This window comes from Schistocerca gregaria, chromosome 2, assembly GCF_023897955.1.
Source record: "Schistocerca gregaria isolate iqSchGreg1 chromosome 2, iqSchGreg1.2, whole genome shotgun sequence".
Classification (NCBI taxonomy): Eukaryota; Metazoa; Arthropoda; class Insecta; order Orthoptera; family Acrididae; genus Schistocerca; species Schistocerca gregaria.
The window spans coordinates 1,021,770,635-1,021,792,366 of NC_064921.1; the positions used below are offsets into that span (position 1 = coordinate 1,021,770,635).

At 41.0% G+C, this 21,732-nt stretch overlaps 1 protein-coding gene across 1 annotated transcript in view; it reads right to left on the reverse strand.

The window, feature by feature from the left end:
* The window catches only part of LOC126335525 (casein kinase I), a 94,776-nt gene that overhangs the window by 54,264 nt on the left and 18,780 nt on the right, over positions 1-21,732 (reverse strand). Inside the window, exons 5-6 of the mRNA XM_049998885.1 lie at positions 12,769-12,997; positions 721-891 (exon numbers count right to left, since the gene is read on the reverse strand). Of these exons, the coding sequence (XP_049854842.1) occupies positions 721-891; positions 12,769-12,997 (400 nt within the window). The remainder of the gene's footprint in view (positions 1-720; positions 892-12,768; positions 12,998-21,732) is intronic.

Below are 21,732 nucleotides of genomic sequence, written 5' to 3' on the forward strand. Positions count from 1 at the left end.
TGTTTCAGTTTCCTTTAAACAGGATATGAATGTTTGGAAGTTGCTGATTACAATTGGAATGGTTAATTCATCAAGAGATCCCCAAATGATGGCTACTGCATGAACTTACAACCACAGGATTGCATAGTTTTGGAAAATATCCTGACCCTTTCTTGTCCAAATGTTAACAATGCTAGCAAGACTTTGGACCAAGGAATAAATTTTATTATGATTATGACAATGGCAAAAGCAATGTTTCCTATCAAACATGGAAGCGCTGAAGTCATTTCATACACACGTTTTCCAGAAAGTAAATTTCAGTACATACGCGACAATACAGAGTAAAAAAAACCACACACGATGAAGAGATTCTCAAAATCAAGCAATGTTACATAGCATGCTTCTATAACTGTAAACTATGCATAACATTTTAATAAAAGTTACAAACTGGAAATACTGTTATGAAATGTTGATAAATTTATCATCTATTCAATATTGTTCCAGAAATAACTATGCTTATTAAAGAAACATCATGCAGAATTCCCGTTATACTATTTATGAAAATGTCCATAATGCTGAGATATGACTATCTGGAAAATAAGAGCAATAAACAATAAGATCAACTTATTAGCTGTATAACACAACATGCATCAAGAACAACTTAATTGATGTGACACACACACACACACACACACACACACACACACACACACACACACACACAGATATATATGCACACACCTGGATAACCCTTACAAAGCTCATCAATGGAAGTTGACATTTTCTTTTCACTGATTCGCTCATATTTCTGTCGTTTATTAGCAGCTTTCAGCCCCTGCCAAGGCAGCGACCCCCTGTTGAAGTACATGAGAACATACCCCAGAGATTCTAAATCGTCTCTTCGGCTTTGTTCTGAAATAGAAGAACATTTCTGTCACAAAAAAAGAGTTTGGTTGCAAACACATTTTTAACAAAAAATGGAATCAATGAGAAAGTCATTACTAAAAAGTTGTTTCCTACAATGATTTCATCCAATTGCACTTCAAAACAAAACTTATAAAACATTAAAATACTAACTATGTGTACTGTTTAAGAATTCCTCAAAGTAACACACTCTGCTGAGAAACTCTTTAGTAGTATAATATAATTTTCCCATGCAATGTTTTCTGGTATCTTCAGGTGATGATGTTGACAGTAAATAGAAAACCCCAATGGTCATTATCATCCACTGAAAGTCACCAGCAAGTATTGCATTAAAATTTTGTGGACTTTCAGTAATACCACATGAAGTAGCACCCAAGATTTCCAGCAAGATGAATAACTGACTCATTTTTTATTTACCTCATTGATGTAGACTGACAAGTGATGCCTAATGAAATAGGAACCACTGTGTGTCAATGGATACTGAACATCAAATTACAAGTAAAGAGCAATATTAACCAACTTTCTATGTTTCACTATGATCAATATGGAACAAATGAAAAGAAAAGGCATATTACAACAAATTGGCAATGTATAAAATTACTGTAAATGACCCATCAAGCTGCAAAATATTAAAGCTAAATAATGCACTTTATCATGTTGTAAGCAAACAGAACCTCTAATGTCAACATCTGTACGTTTTCGTCTTCCTATTTCCCCTTCAACACAGCTTCAGCCTGGAAAATGACGACTATGTTGCATGAAATTTGACATAGTACTTTTCATAAGGACTTATAAACTCCTTCTTTTTACAGAGGTCCGGAAGATAGTGTAGAATGATTGGATTTGTACTTGGAAAAAGTAATAATCAAGAAATGTCAGGTCAGTTTCAGAAATTTTCCTGACCCGTTCTTGTCCAAATGTGTTTGTGCCCTATCTCCAAGTATGTCTATGGGACCTACCTTCCCTCTGTCCTTGCCTTATAGTTTACATTCTCCCTCCCCTGTGGCTGCATTTTAAAGAGACGTGTCATCATTAGCAACAACCTTGGCTAAGAAGTCCAAGACCAAAATACAGCTGCAATGACAATTAGGGACCATACAAATATGTGGATCAAACTGGATAACTTAAACAAACAATACATTCATAATATTTTGGCTACCACAATATTGAATTCCTACAAAAGGGAAATTCCTTTTAAATATACATTTTGTAGAGGAAAAAAAAACACATTCTGGCAAATAGTTTTTAATGATCAGGTTCTCACTATCAGTTTGGTGTACTGTTGCCCACCAAGACCCAAGTGAAACCCAACAACAAAATTGGTTATACTGAAGGAAGGAAGGAAGATCAGAGTTCAACATTCTGTCAAAAATGAGGTCACCAAAGATGAAGTACAAGCTCTGATTAGGAAAGGTTGGGGAAGGAAATTGGCTGTGTCCTTTGAAAGGAACCAACACACTAATTGACTTATGCAATCTAGGGGAACTGCAGAAAACCTAAATGTGAATGGTTAGATGGGGATTTGAACCCTTGTCCTCCCGAATGTGTCCAGTATGCTAACCACTGTGCCACCTTGCTTGGTATTTCTACTCTAATGTTATTTGTTTAGAAGCAATTCTTGTTTCTATGACATCATCAAGTTGCTGTGATTTCTTCTTTGCATTAAGTATTCTAATCAAAGAGGTGTTTGATGTACTTTCTGCTCATGGAGTTTCTTATATGCCTGGATGCTTAGTAAATTCTGTAATTCTTTGGTATGGACTACATGGCAACACTAGTTAATCAATTTCCAAATGAAAGAATCCCACACATTGTGAATGTTAATGTATCAGTTAAAGTATGAAATGATACATATTGCACTAAGAAAGTCTCCTGTAATTATTTTCATATTTGAAAATAGACCAAGAATAACTGTAAGGAGGGTGCAATATTTTCCTTGGGGCCTACATAGACACAGAAATTTTAATTCAGCATGTCTAATAACTGCAAAAACCTTAATTTTACACAATGCCAAGGCATGTAGCACCACTGCACATTCCATTTGTCCAATACAATACTCAAAATCAATCATAAACACAAAAAAACAGCTATATGTGGTAACCATTTTCACAAGTTAATCAAACTTTTCCAACAATGTGACTTGTAATCATTTCGAACTGGAGTCAATGATTCCTCATGATTGAATCCCAGTAAGCATTCTGAAGCATTTTATTATTATTACAGATAATAACTGTACAATCACAGGTTAATAATTTGAAATGCAGGTGTGGCACACAGAAACTACTATTCTTGCACTCTAAGAAATCTTCTCATGAACTGATAGACATCTAACAATGCTGACTGGCACTTTCGGCTTTCTGGTCACGATCAACTTTAGCCAGCAGCCACCAATGCATTTAATGTGTCAAACATGTTAATACACAATAAAAATTGAATCCAATATACATAACATTACATTTCAGATACTGTAAACTAAGTATGCTATTTCCACTTTCACACATGCAGATGCACTAAACACAGTATTGTCAACTAGCTGAAGTTGAAGAACTAGAAATATGCAGACACTGGTCATTACACTTCATCAAATTCTACCATTTCCAACAACCATCTCACTAAATTCTACAAGTACGAACAACCATCTTTATGCTGAGGGAGAAGGATACAGTAGTAGTTGAAAAAGGAGATGTAATAAATTCTAGAAGATACTAAACAGAAGTTGTGGTACAGAAATAGCACAGGAGACCACAGCAGTATGAGAGAAAGATAGGAACATAGTGGCAGTGCAACATAGTAGACAATAAGGGAACAGTGCTAGGAAAAGAGTGAAGAAGAATACGAGAAGGAGAAAGTGGAAATTCGTGAGAGCCAGCGATAACGACACACACAGTCTCTGACAATGAGGGAGGGAGGGAGGGATGGAGGGAGAGCCAGCAATTGTAGGAAAGAATGACTGAGATATTAACAGCAAGAAAGAACAAGAGGGAGAGTGTGACACACAGAGGAGACAGTAGCAGGAGGACAGAATGAACGCAACTGCGGCTCTGAGACAGGGGACAATGACAGTTGGAGAGCCACAAAGAGATAATTACAACGACTTGGGCCAAATGAGAGTGAGAATGGACACAGGCAGACAGTGTTTGTTGGTAATGAGGATCACCCTGCCCTGGTGCACAGCCAGCACATCTTGGCACAGTGTTACACCGTCCGAGTTATCTGGATACTTCCCACCAACACCAACCTATCCGAACTCCGGAGATGGGAACTTGTCCTTCAATATATCCTCTCTTCTCGTTATCCACCAGGCCTCAATCTCCGCTAATTTCAAGTTGCCGCCACTCATACCTCACCTATCATTCAACATCATCCACGCATCCACACTTCCGCCTTGACCTATATCTCTGCCCATACTCTTTGCCTTTAAATATGTCTGCTTGTGTCTGTGTATGTATAGATGGATATGCGCGTGTGTGTGTGCGTGTGCGCGCGTGAGTGTATACCTGTCCTTTTTCCCCCCTAAGGTGAGTCTTTCCACTCCCGGGATTGGAATGGCTCCTTGCCCTCTCCCTTAAAACCCACATTCTCTCATCTTTCCTTTTCCTTCCCTCTTTCCTGACGAAGCAACCGCCGCTTGCGAAAGCTCAAATTCTGTGTGTGTGTTTTATTCATTGTGCCTATCTACCGGCACTTTCCCGCTTGGTAAGTCTTGGAATCTTTGTTTTTAAGATATTTTTCCCATGTGGAAGTTTAAAAAATAAATCCTGCACTTCCCAGTTAAAAAAAAAAAAAGACAAGATTTAGGAAGATCTTTTCTGGGCAGCAACATGTACACGAAGTCCATCGAACACAGCACATTAGTTTCCAAAGTACTCAAACTGAGACAGCAATGCATTCTTGTCACCCAATACAGGTCACATCATGTGATCTCACCAGCCAATGGCAGCTGATATTCAGAGCTTAGGACATTTGATGTAGTCAGCACACAGCAACATCACTGTTAAGCATTGCGAAAACACGAATAGGAAAAATTAACAGTGTAAACACAAAGATTCCAAGGTAAGTCTTGGAATCTTTGTTTTTAATATATTTTTCCCATGTGGAAGTTTCTTTCTATTTTATTTACATCATCATTATATATATATATATATATAAAAACAAAGATTCCAAGACTTACCAAGCGGGAAAGCGCCGGTAGACAGGCACAATAAAAAAACACACAAACACACACCCAAAATTTCTAGCTTTCGCAACCTATGGTTGCTTCTTCAGGAAAGAGGGAAGGAGAGGGAAAGGCAAAAGGATGTGGGTTTTAAGGGAGAGGGTAAGGTGTCATTCCAATCCCGGGAGCGGAAAGACTTACCTTAGGGGGGAAAAAGAATAGGTATATACTTGCTCGCTCGCGTGCACACACGCGCGCGCGCGCACACACACACACACACACACACACACACACACACACACACACACACACACACACATACACATACAGACACAAGCAGACATATTTAACACCAAAGAGTTTGGGCAGAGATGTCAGTTGAGGCGGAAGTGCAGGGGCAAAGATGATGTTGAATGACAAGTGAGGTATGAGTGGCGCCAACTTGAAATTAGTGGAGGTTGAGGCCTGGTGGACAACGAGAAGAGAGGATATACTGAAGGGCAAGTTCCCATCTCCAGAGTTCGGATAGGTTGGTGTTGCTGGGAAGTATCCAGATAACCCGGACGGTGTAACACTGTGCCAAGATGTGCTGGCCATGCACCAAGGCATGTTTAGCCACAGGGTGAGCCTCATTACCAACAAACACTGTCTGCCTGTGTCCATTCATGTGAATGGACAGTTTGTTGCTGGTCATTCCCACATAGAAAGCATCACAGTGTAGGCAGGTCAGTTGGTAAATCACATGGGTGCTTTCACATGTGGCTCTGCCTTTGATCATGTACACCTTCCGGGTTACAGGACTGGAGTAGGTGGTGGTGGGAGGGTGCATAGGGCAGGTTTTACACCGGGGGCGGTTACAAGGGTAGGAGCCAGAGGGTAGGGAAGGTGGTTTGGGGATTTCATAGTGATGAACTAAGAGGTTACGAAGGTTAGGTGGACGGCGGAAAGACACTCTTTGTGGAGTGGGGAGGATTTCATGAAAGATGGATCTCATTTCGGGGCAGGATTTTAGGAAGTCGTATCCCTGCTGGAGAGCCACATTCAGAGTCTGATCCAGTCCCGGGAAGTATCCTGTCACTCGCGCTCGCGAGTATATACCTATCCTTTTTTCCCCCCTAAGGTAAGTCTTTCCGCTCCCGGGATTGGAATGACTACTTACCCTCTCCCTTAAAACCCACATCATTTCGTCTTTCCCTCTCCTTCCCTCTTTCCTGAAGAAGCAACCGTTGGTTGCAAAAGCTTGAATTTTGTGTGTATGTTTGTGTTTGTTTGTGTGTGTATGTTTGTGTTTGTTTGTGTGTGTATCGACCTGCCAGCGCTTTTGTTTGGTAAGTCACATCATCTGTTTTTTTAGATATATTTTTCCCACGTGGAATGTTTCCCTCTAATATTTCACATATAATATTGGCCTTTTTTGCACATGTTATCCTCTAAGATATATCAAACACAAGTTTGCCAGTTACTTTTAAACAATGACATAAATGTCTGGTTTTATGGGTGCAAAAATTGTTGTAAGTGGTTGAAAGTGTGGAGTTTGGAATGAGAGTCACATGCTCTGTAATTTAAGAAATTCATCGTACATTCTCATATGTTACATAATTCATCTTAATTAGAAGGAAATTTACTTTGAATGTAACACTTCTCAAACCATCATTCGCAACATTTTCTCGCGACCTGTTAGAAATGTAAGCAGCTGTGACATGACACTCATCGAATGCAGTTTTTTTCTTTGTTATAAAGTATTGCATAGTCTTCGTCCTAAAACCGTGGACACATTTTGTTGTCAGCAGACATTTGTTTGTGCACTGTGTTTTGTTGTTGTGACTGGAACACTGGAGTATTTTCTTTGCAACTGAAGATTTGCTTTGGTGTTTTTCTCTCATTTATGTTTTATTGCTGCATATTATTCTGCAGTAGTGAACTAAGGTAAAAACTTTTGTTAGATTATCAGTCCTCACCAGACCAAATTACAAAAATTTAACTATCACTGGTGCAGCATGCTACCTGAACTTGGCCAGAAGAGGAGCTGTGAAGCTGTGCTCAGACTGTGGCGTGACACAAAGTGAATTGTCACGCATCGTCACTATGATGCAGCAAAACTGTCATGTTCTCGCACCACAGAATGGGCAGAAATGGACAGAAGGAGACAGACACTGGGAAGCAGCTTTCGACACCACTGCCTACAAGGAATGTGGAACAGAAGTGTGATGAACATCATGACCTGTCCACCTCTGTACATCAAGTGCAGTAGAGGTCACGGACAGAGATGTATGATGATAAAGCCAACCACTGCAGGGAAGAAGTTGACGCACAGTGCCTTGACTCAAGATGCCATTTTCCAGCTGCAGACAGCAAGCACGGCCTACCAGTGCGCACCGAAGAGCGCTGGGGTTGTTCACGTCATTGATCCACCTACTGCAGAGAAGATGACCACGCTGAAACAGTGTGACTGATTCTGGGGTGCAACTGCTAAGTTGCACAATCAAACGAATAAGAAGAGATTGCCGCTGTAAATAGTTTCAGTGGAAATTGTGACGTATGACAGAGACATATTCAGGATAAAGAAGCTCTTAGACTTTCCTGTGACCGCCAAAGCTCTCCGACTATGGACCCTGTGGCTAAATACTACCACAACTCACTGCAGTGCGACAGTGTGCACGGCACATGTGCCTGTGACAGACGAGACGAGGCATTAACTTGTGCTCGTTGTGGTGAGTCACACGTGGCAAACTGGCATGGTAGCCCAGCCTTTGCCAACGATGGCTGTGCTGGAGACAAGGCGCAAACCAACAAGAAATGATGACGGCACCGTAAGCACTACTCAACAAAGACGCAACCGAGCAGTGAGAAGACAGCTCCCAATACTACAGGTGGCCAGAATACCACAGCAGTGAGAGTGGAGCTGGGGACTGGCTGCCAGCAGCAATACAGCAGGTGCCGCAAGTGCAAGAGATACGCACCATGTTGTCGGCCGCAGCGGAGGAGGCGATTGCGACCTTCAAGGCCACCATGGATGCAGATAGGACAGCTTTTAAGGCCACCCTGTCTGCAGCGACACAGGAGGCATGCAACCACCTGTGACAATTGAGCACATAGCTGACACACGACATCTGTGCGGATGCCACAGGTGAAGGGTCAACACCCGCCACCACTCCCCTTACAGAGTAGCAGGCAGAAAAGTACATACTGAAGAACAACACAGGAGCTGCTGCAAGAACACCGAAGCCCATCGACTCTAAGCAGCTCTGCTCCAATGAGTGGGCTACCACTGAAGTCAGTATACTTAAGGGTATTGGCTACGTCGTCCACTACACAGGGGAGACTCTACCGCAGCCCTCACCGAGCCTGTCAAGCGCACTCAACGAAGGACGACTGGTGCCACTACGCTACCGTACATCCCAGAGAGTTTGGCTACGGTGTTCAGCTACCAGACACTGATGGGCGACCTGGGCCTTCCCCCGCACCCAGTCACCAGTGACACAGCGCGGCAGGGAGCTCTCACAGGGCCTGTAACAGTCAGCAAGATTCCGCTACTGCTCTTACTCGCCAACCTAACTATCACAGAGGTTTTTTTTCCCTGTGCTTGCCTTGGCATTTTTTTCCCCTCTACCCTTCAAACCACAACCCTTCATTCAGTTTTGGAACCAATCTATCTACAGATGAGTATGTATTAATGGTTAAACCAGATGCGCACAAACATCGCAGTACCCACATCCTGCGAGACCTTACTTTAGTGTAAACTAACCTTTACACAGAGATGGCAGTAGACTTTTGTTTGGCGATCATGCCGGTGTAGGCGTGGAGGGGCTCCATAAGGAACCCATTTTGATGAGCAATATTCAAATATTGGCCGAATGAATTTCTTTGTTGATGGACTATATTTCCTGAGGATTCTTCCAATGAAACCAAGTCTGAGAAGTTGGCTATCCTCCGATTAGTTGTGTGTGGTCATTCCACTTTAAACTGGCCCATGTGTGTACTCCCAGATATTTTAAGAAATCAACTACTTCCAGTGATTTTTCTCGAATCATGTAGTCATTTATTAAAAGATCTTTCCCTCAGTGTACTTGCAATGTGTTAAATTTGTTTATGTTCAGGATCAACTGCCATTCCCTGCACGAAGCATGATTCCTCTGCAGGTTGTCTTGAATTTTGCTACAATTTTCTAGCGAAGCAACTTCTCTGTATACAACAGCACCATCTGCAGAAAAGCTATTAGAACTTCTGACTTAATCTATTATGCCACTTATGCATACAGTGGAACTTCGATTTTAAGTTCTCCGATTTTACGTTTTTCGTGGTTCTAAGCCATAAATTCGCAGCCCCTTTGAGAAACCCATAAGATCAATGCTAAAAATTCCCTGATTTTACATTTCTTCCCAGTAAAGTTTATTTCAATTCTAAGTTCCTACTCAACATCTTGCTTGACTTTGTCCTGTTTTCTTTCTGGATATTTTATGTGACTGAATGAGTTATAAATGGTACAAAAGACAGATGGTTCACATCACGGGTGGTGACAGAATTGAGGGAATATTTTAGGCCATTTTGGAGAGGGGAAAATGAGAGAAAGGAACTGCTGATTTAATCAACAATCAGTATTGCCATCACAACTTGAACATTTAGTTTCAACATGCTTTTATGATACAACTACTGCTAGGTTGCAGCACTAATGGAAAAACAAGACAGTCAACTCAAGGTGTTCTGAACCAACCCAATACATGAGAAAGGGGCCTAGCTACCATCTTTTCAAGTGCCACTTGTAACTCAGTCTCACATTTTGGACGTAATTCTGATGTAATGTATTCATTGACAGTATCAATCATCAACCTTTTAAATTCAAACACTGATTCTTGAAGAAAACATTTGGTCATAATCGAAGAAATGCTGCCCATTTTGGGCTAGTGAACTCTTATAGGTTGGTAATTTTTTAAATCATCCAATAGTCAGCACAGCAACCACACCACACTAACATGTGTAAAATGAGCTCACCTACTGGATGTGTGGAGAGGGATAGTGGCCCTTCAACAATGGGAGTACAGGCAGGGGTGAAAGCATTTTGTAAAGTGCTGAAAACATACTTTTTGTGCAGATGATGCGCTATGACATACTTTGCACAACACAACACCACACGCTATAGATCATTAAGATTGGCAACAGTAAGAGAGCATGAAGTGAAACTACAGCATCTGAACTTGCTTTCAAATTTACATTTTGCATAGTGTACAGATATTCACAGAGGTGACTTCTAATAAGCTTGTAACATCAACTAGGAAAGTAAACTCATTTATTCGTAAGTCTGTTTCTCTCATCAAGCCTAAAATAACACTTTAACAGCGGTGAGCAAATGAAGTGCAGTCCCACTAATAAATCATTAGGTCCTGACACCTTGGTGGATTTATACTTAACAGCAGCTTTCAACTCTTCCAAAGTAAACTGCCTCTTAAAACACCAAAAATTTCGTCTACCTTTATTACGGAAGCACCCGCCATACGGGTGGAGGCGAAAGCAGCTCTAACTCTTAGGGGGAACCGCCGAAGAAGAAAGTTGGTTGGCTACAAATAACTACATAAATTATTTCATGCGTTCTTAAATACTTTAAGTCCACCGCAGTTGGAATTGAGTTAGCCCCATCATAAAGCACGCACGACTACAGAGACCGCAACTGATACTTACAACTTATTGAGGACATTGCTAATCCTCCGTGGTCCAATACAGGCTTGGCCAACATCTGCATTCATATGCTAGCATGCATGTCTCGCAGTGTTTCCATACATTTGTCGAACCCCTATAAGTACAATATGTCACGTTCATGCAAGTGGCACAAGATTTAATCCATTGATTCGTAAATACAATGCATTAGAACTCTTCAACAGCTTCTGGCATTCAAATAACACGCGATCTAGTGTATAAATGTTAACACATCAGCATGCCTTCAAGAGAATAACAAACTTCTGGAATGGGTGACGAAAAATTATCTCAAGTTGAGAAAATACAATACTATGAAGTGGTCAGATTGCTTATGTTCTTGTCTGTTACCCAGTGTCCGCATTCATTTTTTTTCATTTTTGCAATGAGCAGGTGTTTGATCAGTCACATAATAATGCACATACACAAGCTGTCAATAGAATTGTCCAATACTTGATGTAAACAGAAAGTTGGGGTATAGAGTACTCTCAAACATAACTAATACAGTGTTCTGGTGTACTCTAAAATATAACTAATAGATTGTTCTGATGCCAATTACAAAGGAAATATTGTATCTTGAAAATTTATTTGCACTCAAAACTTAACACTGTAGAATGACAAATGCAATCGATAAAACAAGAGAAGATCTGAGAAAGTTTTGTGCCCTTTCATGTAGTTTCAACTCTCTCATGAGAAAGTTCATAGTTTTCAAAGTTGTAAATGCATTTACTCCTTGTTTTTCATCATTATGTGTGACCTTAGTCTTAAATCAACCATGGTAAAAGAAGCTACTTGAGTCAAATAAATGACATTTAGTTGACAGGAAAACTTTATTCCTCTCCACAAATCTTTAAATATCTCATCAGGTTTAATATGGTCGCTGGAACAATATTACAACATGCTCAATGAAATTCAGTTGGGAACACACGAAAGCTACTGTGAATCGTGTAACAGGACTACATTTTGAATCCTGGCAACATGTATTCAGATAAGAAGAACACATACTCTCTAACACAGCAGCAAATGATGACAAAATCTGTAACTGTACGATTTATGTAGATCTCTCTGGAAGGAGTTAGTAACTATCTTCAATAGAAAGGAAGAATATTTCTGGAAAGAAGTTTAATGTACAACTGTATTGACTTCATACATCTTATTCCACTTCTGTAACATCTAATATGGTGATTGCACATGAGCAGTTTAGAAAGGAGTGGGAGATTAGGATTTAACATCCCACTGACAACATTTATTAGAAACTGAACGCATACTCAGATTGGGGTAGGGTAAAGAATGAAATCAGCCTATTCAAAGGAAACAACCCAGAATTTGAAGTGATGTTAGGAAATTTAAATCTGACAGGCTAGATGGGGATATGCACCCTGCTCCTACCAAAAGTGAGTCCAGATTCCCAAGCACTGTGCTGCCTTGCTTGGTACAATACTTAATTAGTCTACCAAGACTATTTCACTCTACAATTTTGGCAGAAGTCCTATAAGTAAATGACGTTATAGCCCAATTCTCTGTGTTTTAAATTACAGATATTATTATGAACAAAAATGTAGGCTATGCAATCAAGGTTCAACAAGTTTTAAAATGGAACAGCACAAATCCTGAGAGGTGGAGACTGCATGTAATAATCTTCTGCTTGCCACAGCTTAGTTCACTGTAAAGATCTGATTATCTGAACTGATGTCACAAGTTTTCTTCTTCTTCTTCTTTAAGATGACTATACTATAATTACACTGAAGCTGTGGATAATTTCACACAAATTACTTGCTCTTTTCAGCATACATTGTACAACTCAATTGTTTTCTAGATACCATGCACTGAAGCGAATATTTTTTTTTAAACATAAAGACAACATTTCTATAATCTTTGTAATGCAATCTGCAGCTCAATAGCAATGAAAAAATCTTTAAGGTACAGCTCATTACCATGCTTTCAAGGAAACAACAATATTAACTGAAGTTGCAAAAAATGTGTTCTCCTGCAGTAAGGAGACTCAAAGAAATGAAAACACAAACCTATGCCAAGATGAGTGTTGATGCTGGCATATCGTGCAGTACCAGTCAAATTCTTGTTCTCTCGATACGGGATATGTTGATGAGAGCGCCCATCACGATATTTCTTGGCTAAACCAAAGTCAATTATATAAACTAAATTTCCTTTCTTGCCCAACCCCATGAGGAAATTGTCAGGTTTTATGTCTCGATGTATGAAGTTCCGACTGTGAATGTAGTCTATTCGAGAAACCTGTGAAAACAATATGTTAACAAACTAATTATCACAAGAACAAAGTACATTGTCAAATTATGTAGTAGCCATCAGCAAACAAAGAAATGTAATGTTTCAACCTACATTAGAACTGCTCTCATTCTCGTATCAAGTTGAAATTGATCTCATTCTTTAAGAGAAAGAATTTTTCACTCTTAGTAAACGTATTTTCTTGCAAGATTATTGAGAGGTCACCAAAGGTAATGTATACCAGAAGTAGTCACTTTCAGTTTCAATTTAGTGACCAGTAGTCTAAGTATGACTATTTTTTAACTGGTCAGGGTAATTTACACATCCAACTAGTATATTATTTAGTAGTAGTAGTAGTAGTAGTAGTAGTAGTAGTAGTAGTAGTGCAATCTAACAGTTTAGAAAAGGGCGTACAGTCAACTTATCCCACTCTGAAACTATCCAAGATGTAATTAACACGGATATCAAAGGCAATGTTACTCATATCTGCATAGTGCCTTTGTAGGAAAAGTCCTGCTAGAATCCAGGGAACCTGCAGTGCAACAGACAACACGAACAATCATACAAACTTTTAGTTTTCATATATACAATACAGAGTAGCCTGCACGAGTTAAGTGCCTCAAAACTTTTTCATGGAAACTAGGATAAAGGTCCACATTATTTCTATTTTTAATCTAATACTTGGCTATTGAAGTGCAAGCCACAATGAATAGACTGTGGAAGATAGTTAATTGCAACTATTATTGCAAGTAAGTATCATTTGAACTGAGAAAATGAGGAAACCCAAAGCAAACTTTTGTTGTACAGTATTATCCAATGTAAAAAGTAAACTGGGGAAAAGGAATTGCATGTCGTATGACAACAAATATAAGGTGCATCTTCAAAATCAGTACACACGGTCCATACAAGGTTCCAATCAAAACCTACTCAAACTATTTTGCTCTGTGAAATACTTGTGTCGTAAATGGCTTGTCTCTTTTGTGTTTGTTCACAATACAGTAAAATGTCTCCAAAATTAATATAATTTCCCAAATTTAATGAAGACAATTTCAATCAAAACTGTCCTGATACGAAGATTCAAAATTAGCAAGCATTAGTAGGTTATAGTTGAAAGAATTTACACCAAATAAATATTTTAGATCTTGAGTACAAATGATTTTATATAAATATTTACTCAGATCAAATATTCAAAAGATAGAATAACAACAAAATTTTCGCTAACCCACGTCAGTATAAAAATTTAAATGCACGCTTTCATTGCTTTAGATCAACTCTAGAGTACTCTAGCCGTTTTCAGTAGAGCCACTCCATGTGAATTAAGGAGAACATAAAACAAAATTTCACCATAAAACAAGATCTCACATACTATCAAAGATTGTAAATTCTGGGATTATTTATTCTCTCTACACAGGTTAGTAACCACATCAAACTTTCCTCTCCCACTTTATGTCATACACACATTTACAAATTTTTACAGTTTTGAAATTATAACGATACAAAATGACACTAACATTTGGAATATAATTTGTACTTTTTAAATAATTTTATCTACGCAGAATTGGTTGGTTATATACCCTAAAGCAAAATGATTGTTAAGAAAAAAAATGTAACTCAAATTACAAAGACAGCATTTTGGCATTAATTTATGTAGGAAACATGCTTCAGTATTACACTGAATATCACTTAACGGATAGCAACCATCACCAAATATTTCAAAATAATCATCGAAGCGTGGGATGTGATACAATGAATTAATCATTGGTTTTTGTTTGTTGATCATTTAATTTCAGCAACATTGAAAATAATTTTTTTGCTCAGTTGTTTCACAGAAATTCACTAGTGCTGAAATTTTTGTAAAAACAATTTACATATATTTTTTTCAGTGTTACTCTTTTTATGTACATTGAAGAGAGAGGGGGAGAAAGAAAAGGAAAGGGAAGGAACTAATGACATCAGCTACATCAGGACTTTGTGTGGAATCAGTGGTGACAATGCAGTAGACATCATTAGTTCCTTCCCTTTCCTTCCTCCCTCACCCTCTCCCATTAATTTTGCATATTTATCACAGCTGTGGATCTCATGTGGTGTCTGTTATATAATCTAAAGCAAAAGGATTGTTAAAAAACCAAAACAGAACCGACACATTCATATGAGAGATGAGTTACTATTTTTAATGAAAAATGTTTTGTGCAAAGCCTACAGAATAGTGGCAACAGGTTTGATTCATGTTTGCACAAGCAATTCTATAGAAGTTTTCATGCCAGTTCAGACATACAACAAATTTGCGATTATCCAGGTTAATGCGGATGTGAAATCCCAGGTATGGACGCATGCACACGTAGCACTGATAATCCAAAACATATTTTTACCAGAAACTGCTACTTACTATATTTCCAAAGCATGCTACAAGCCACATATGAATGCGCACTGCATTATTCACCAAAAGCGGCCATGTATTGAGAAAATTACACTTAAAATACGCTGTATTTTCTATTACAATAACTGGAAGTTTTGGATGGAACAATAAATAAAATAAGGGACATGTAACTTCTCCCCCGTAGCAGATCGATGCGCAGAGCACAGTAATACATTAACAGAAAACAGCATTCACACTAGCTTTTGAGCATTAGCTCTTTTTCCTAGCAATAGTACACACATTCACACAACCAGACAGACAACTAACATCACAATTGTGTGTGTGTGTGTGTGTGTGTGTGTGTGTGTGTGTGTGTGTGTGTGTGTGTGTGTGCTGATTGGTTGGTTGGATTAAGAAAGGAGAAAAGGGACTAAACTACAAGGTCATCAGTCCCTTGTTCTGAATAAAACAATGCCCCAAGTGTGAGAATAAAACAAATGAGACTGACAACTCAAAACTGAATGAAAGGAAAAAATCACAAGAACGACGAAGGGCAACAAACATGTAAATGGACAAAAGGGGACAAGAAATGGGATGAAAAGATTAAAACAACAAATCAGATTACCACAGTTGGCTGACCATGAAAATAAAAAAGGAGAAGCCGGCCACTCTGAAACTCATTAAAACCTCCACCCTAGAAGCACTAGGGTGGAGGACGAAGGACATGCGCAAAAACTTAGATCAAATGATAAAACCCACCCTCACGAATAAAACGTGAAACTAAAGCAGCCAATGAGGCATTGTCAGATAAAATTAATGGCAACGAGTCCGAGTACCCAAGATTTCGTCGCTGGGCAGTCAATGTGGGACAGTGCACCAGAATATGGGCCATTGTCAACCGGGCGCCACACCGACACTCAGGCGGGTCCTTCACAGCGCAGGAGGTAACTGTGGGTCACCCAAGCGTGGCCAATGCAGAGCCGCAGAGGACAACTCATTCCCTGCGAGAGGGCCGCACGAAAGTCTTTCACACGTTTATAGTCTCCTTAATAACACTCCGTTTGTCGTGTGTACTGTTATGCCACTCAGTCTCCCAAAGTCGAAAAACTCTATGGCATAAGTCAGAACGCAGGTCAGGTTCAGATATGCCCATTTCCAGATGTGGTTTCTGCATAGCCTGTTTGGTCAGCCTGTCAGCAAGTTCGTTGCCTGGGATGCCGACATGTCCTGTGGTCCACACAAACACCACTGAACAAAGGGACAGGTCCAGGGAATAGATGGACTCCTGGATGGCACTACCAGAGGATGCTGAGGGTAGCACTGCGCAACAGCTTGTAGGCTGCTCAAGATGTCAGAACACAGAAGAAATGATTCCCCAAGGCATGAACGGATAAACTGAAGTGCACGAGAGATGGCAACCAGGTCTGCAGTGAATACACTGCCGCCATCGGGCAAGGGATGCTGTTCAAAATGGTCTCTGTGGACGTAGGCGAAGCCAACATGATCATCACCCATCGAGCTTTTGGTGTAAACCATTTCAGAGCCCCAGAACATGTCAAGAATAGAGAGGAAGCGACAGCAGAGAGTGGCAGGAGTAACTGAGTACTTAGGGTCATGCAAAGGGTCCAGATGAATCTACGGCAAAGTTTTACACCGTGGAGGTGTATGTGGACGGACCTGGATGGGAGGTAGTAAAGGGAAGAACTACTGTACAGTTCAGACAGAAGGGATCGCATGTGAACCGCAATTGTTAGCTCTGACCTGGGCCACTGATGTGGGAGATAAACTGCCGCAGGTGCAAAAAGGAGACGGTAAATTGGATGCTCAGGAGAACTATGAATGTGTACAACATAACTGGCGAGCAGCTGCGCACGTCGGATCTGCAATAGAGGGACTCTGGACTCCAAAAGGACACTTGTCACCCGACTCATTCTAAAAGCTACCGTCGCTAAGCGAACACCACAGTGGGGCATTTGGTTGAGTACGTGCAACGCTGAGTGCACCACCGAACCATAAACCAGACTCCCATAGACAAGGTGAGATTGAACAAGGGCTTTGTAGAGCTGTAGCACAGTAGAGCGATCTGCACCCCAGTTGGTGTTGCTCGGGCAGCGGAGGGCATTGAGGTGCTGCCAACACTTTTGCTGAAGCTGATGAAGGTGGGGTAGCCAAGTCAATTGGGCGTCAAAAACAAGTCCTAAAAATCACGCCAGTGAGTGGATCATCATGAAGGTAAAATTCAGGTTCTGGATGAATGGTATGATGCTTACAAGTGCATGACACACGATTTAACAGCCGAAAACTTGAAGCCGTGGGCAAGAGCCCACTTTATATAAAACTGTCATTACCATGCATGAAAGATGGTAGGACAGGCAGAATCAATACATTAAAAAGACTGTTGGTCTTTGACAACTAACATGTAAACTGCTCAAACTTCGAAAGTTAATGTCCAGAAATTAAAGCAGGTTTTTGTAAAATTCTATTCACTTTAAATATTACATTTTTGCAGATGACACTAGTCCTGGCTCAGTGAATGTCTACGCCGTCCACAAGAACACAATTTTACAATAAACATAGTACCATCTGAAGACAGCTATAAGGATGTTAAAATGACAGTATGAAAAAGTCCAACCCAAGAAAGTACACTAAGGAGCTGTAATTGAGGTCCTTCAAAAGAAAAATTAACTATTTTAGAAAAAAACAATAGCAGAGAAGGAAAGTTTCTACTCACCATATAGCAGAGATGCTGAGTCGTGATAGGCACATTAAAAAGACTCGCACAATTATAGCTTTCGGCCATTAAGGCCTTTGTCAGCAGTACACACACACACACACACACACACACACCTTCAGTTTCAGAGAACTGAAACCACACTGCAAGCAGCACCACTAGTGCATGATGGGAGTGGCGAATGAGTAGGCGTAAAGAGGAAGCTGGGGCGAGGAGAGAGAAGGATAAAATGGTGGGAGTGGTGGACAGTGAAGTGTTGCAGTTTGGATGGAGGGCAGGAGAGAAGGTGCGGAGGGGGGGGGGGGGGGGGGGGGTAAGTAGTGGAAAGGAGAAAAATAATAAGAAATTAAAAGACTGGGTGTGGCGGTGAAATGATGGATGTGTAGTGCTGGAATGGGAATAGGGAGGTGGATGGATGGGTGAGGACAGTGACTAACAAAGGTTGAAGCCAGGAGGGTTACGGGAGTGTAGGATGTATTGCAGGGAAGGTTCCCATCTGCACAATTCAGAAAAGCTGGTGTTGGTGGAAAGGAACCACATGGCACAGGCTGTGAAGCAGGCATTGAGATGTGGGATATCATGTTTGGCAGCATGTTCAGCAACTGAGTGGTCCACTTCTTTTTTTTGGCCACAGTTTGTCGGTGGCCATTCATGAGGACAGACAGCTTGTTGAATGTCGTGCCTATAAAGAATGGAGCACAGTGGTTGCAGCTTTGCTTGTAAATCACATGACTGGTTTCACAGGTAGCCCTGCCTTTGATGGGATAGGTGATGTTAGTGACTGGACTGGAGTAGGTGGTGGTAGGAGGATGTATGGGACAGGTCTTGCATGTAGGTCTATTACAGGGATATGAGCTATGAGGGTAGGACGGGTGGGAAAGATAGTGGGCAAGATATTTCTCATTTCAAGGCACGATGACAGGTAATCGACACCCTGGCAGAGAATGTAATTCAATTGCTCCAGTCCCGGACGGTACTGAGTTACGAGGGGAATGCTCCTCTGCGGCTGGACTGAGGGGCTTTGGGAGGTGGTGAGAGATCTGGATTGAAGGTGAGGACACCTTATTCGCATTCCTCCAGAACCTCAACTTCTCCCCCATTTGCTTCATCTTGTCCTACTCAAGCCAACAAGCCACCTTCCTACATGTTTACCTCCACCTCAGAGATGGCTATGTCAGTACCTCCATCCTACTAACCACCAGCAACAGCTGTACTTTGATCGCTGCCACCCATTCCAGACCAAGAAGTCCTTTCCGTGCAGCCTAACTAGCCGTGGTCGTTGCATCTGCAGTGACAAGCAGTCCCTCTCAACGTATACAGAGGGTCTCACTGAAGCCTTCACTGACCATAATTATTCACCCATCCTCTTGCAAAAACAAATTTCCCGTGCCTTATCTTTCCAGTCTCCCACCACCTCCCAAAGTCACACAGTCGGGGCACAGAGGAGCATTCCCCTTTTAACTCAGTACCATCTGGGATTGGAGCAACTGAATTACATTCTCCGCCAGGGTTCTGATTACCTCATGTTGTGCCCTGAAATGAGAAATGTCCTGCCCACTATCCTTTCCACCCCTCCTACTATGGTATTCCACCGTCCACCGAACCTACACAGTATACTAGTCCATCCTTACACAACCCCTGTTTCCAATCCCTTACCTCATGGCTCATACCCCTGTAATGGACCTAGATGCAAGACCTGTCCCATACATCCTCCTACAACCACCTACTCCAATCTGGTCACTAACATCACCTATCCCATCAAAGGCAGGGCTACCTGTGAAACAAGTCATGTGATTTACAAACTAAGCTGCAACCACTGTGCTGCATTCTATATAGGCATGACAACCAACACGCTGTCTGTCGGCATGAATGGCCACCGACAAACTGTGACCAAAAAAGAAGTGGACCACCCTGTTGCTGAATGCACTGCCAAACATGATATCCCTCATCTCAATGACTGCTTCACAGCCTGTGCCATATAGATTCTTCCCACGAACACCAGCTTTTCTGAACAGCGCAGGTGGGAACTTTCCCTGCAATACATCCATGTTCCCGTAACCCTTCTGGCCGGAACCTTTGTTAATCGCTGTCCTCACCCATCCAGCGCCCTGGGAGTTCCCACTCCAGCACTACACAGCTGTCATTTCACCACCACACCCAGTCTTTTAATTTCTTTTTGTTTCTCTCCTTTCCGCTACTTACCCCCTCCCCCTCCGCACCTTCTCTCCTGCCCTCTGTCCAAACTGCAACACTTCACTGTCCGCCCACCATACTATCCCTCTCCCTCCTCACCCCAGCCTCCTCCTCATGCCTACTCATTCGCCACTCCCATCATGCACTGGTGCTGCTGCTCGTAGTGTGGTGGTTTCAGTTCTCTGAAACTGAAGGTGTGTGTGTGTGTGTGTGTGTGTGTGTGTGTGTGTGTGTGTGTGTGTGTGTGTGTGTGTGTGTGTGTGTGTGTGTACTGCTGACAAAGGCTTTAATGGCCGAAAGCTATAATTGTGTGAATCTTTTTAATGTGTGTATCGCGACTCAGAATCTCCGCTATATGGTGAGTAGCAACTTTCCTTCTCTGCTACTGTTACATTCCATTGTTTAATTTTAGAAGGAAAAAAAAAACTGGTTTAAATTGTGATGTAGATGAAAACACTAAACATAGACTGAATATAACATTATGAAATCTTGTTGGCTTTCTATCTGAGTGGCTGCATCAAAATTCCACAATGTTTCAGTAAGTGTCACCACCACCACCACCACCACCACCTAGTGGAGTGTCAAGATTGCACAGGCATACCCCATATATACATCTTATTGGTTGCTGTCTCTCCTCACCCCTGTCACCAGGCGTAATATCCGGCAATGTGTCGTGGTGGTTGCGCAGTTTACTGCCGCTTGACACTTGGTGCATTCAGTCTGGCTCAGAATCGTGAAACACCAACTGCCGGTTGTGCTCTTGGGGTGAAACTGCTAGTGCAGGATACAGTAGTGAACTTAGTTGGTAGCCCTTAACCCGTGTTGAAGAGACTGTCATGGAGCCCTATCTCAATAGGTTTTTTGACGATGCTCTTCCAAAAGCCACTAGCTTGGCACAATATTTTTGTTTTCTCAAACTGAAAAGTATGTACCTCGTTGATGCTGTGTTCTACCACTGCTAACTTATCTTTATGCCCTATACATACCCATCAAATGTGTTCCATGCAGCGTTACGGTGTCATTTTAATCCTATCTGATGGCACAATAGAAGCGAGTAATGTCATGCATTCACAATTCTATAGTTTGCATCCAAAATTTAATTTCACTAATGGAAAGAGAAAAAAATAAGAGCATAAACATTTTGGGTTTAAAAATTTCAAACAAAAATTCTGAACACACATTCAATATTTTTCATAAACCAATGACGACAGACATAATTATCCACGAGCAATCATGCCAACTGAGAGCACGTAAGTTCGCATACTTTCATTCTATGATACACAGAGTGATCAACTTATCAGTGAAAAAAGAAAAGAAAAACTGAGAAAGACCTAGACCTTCACCAAATCATGGCTGCAAGTAACTGTTATGCTAAAAACTTAGTGGACACATTACTCAAAAAGAAAACCAATCAAACACATGCCATCCCAAAGCTGAAATAATTTTAACTGGACACACAAATGA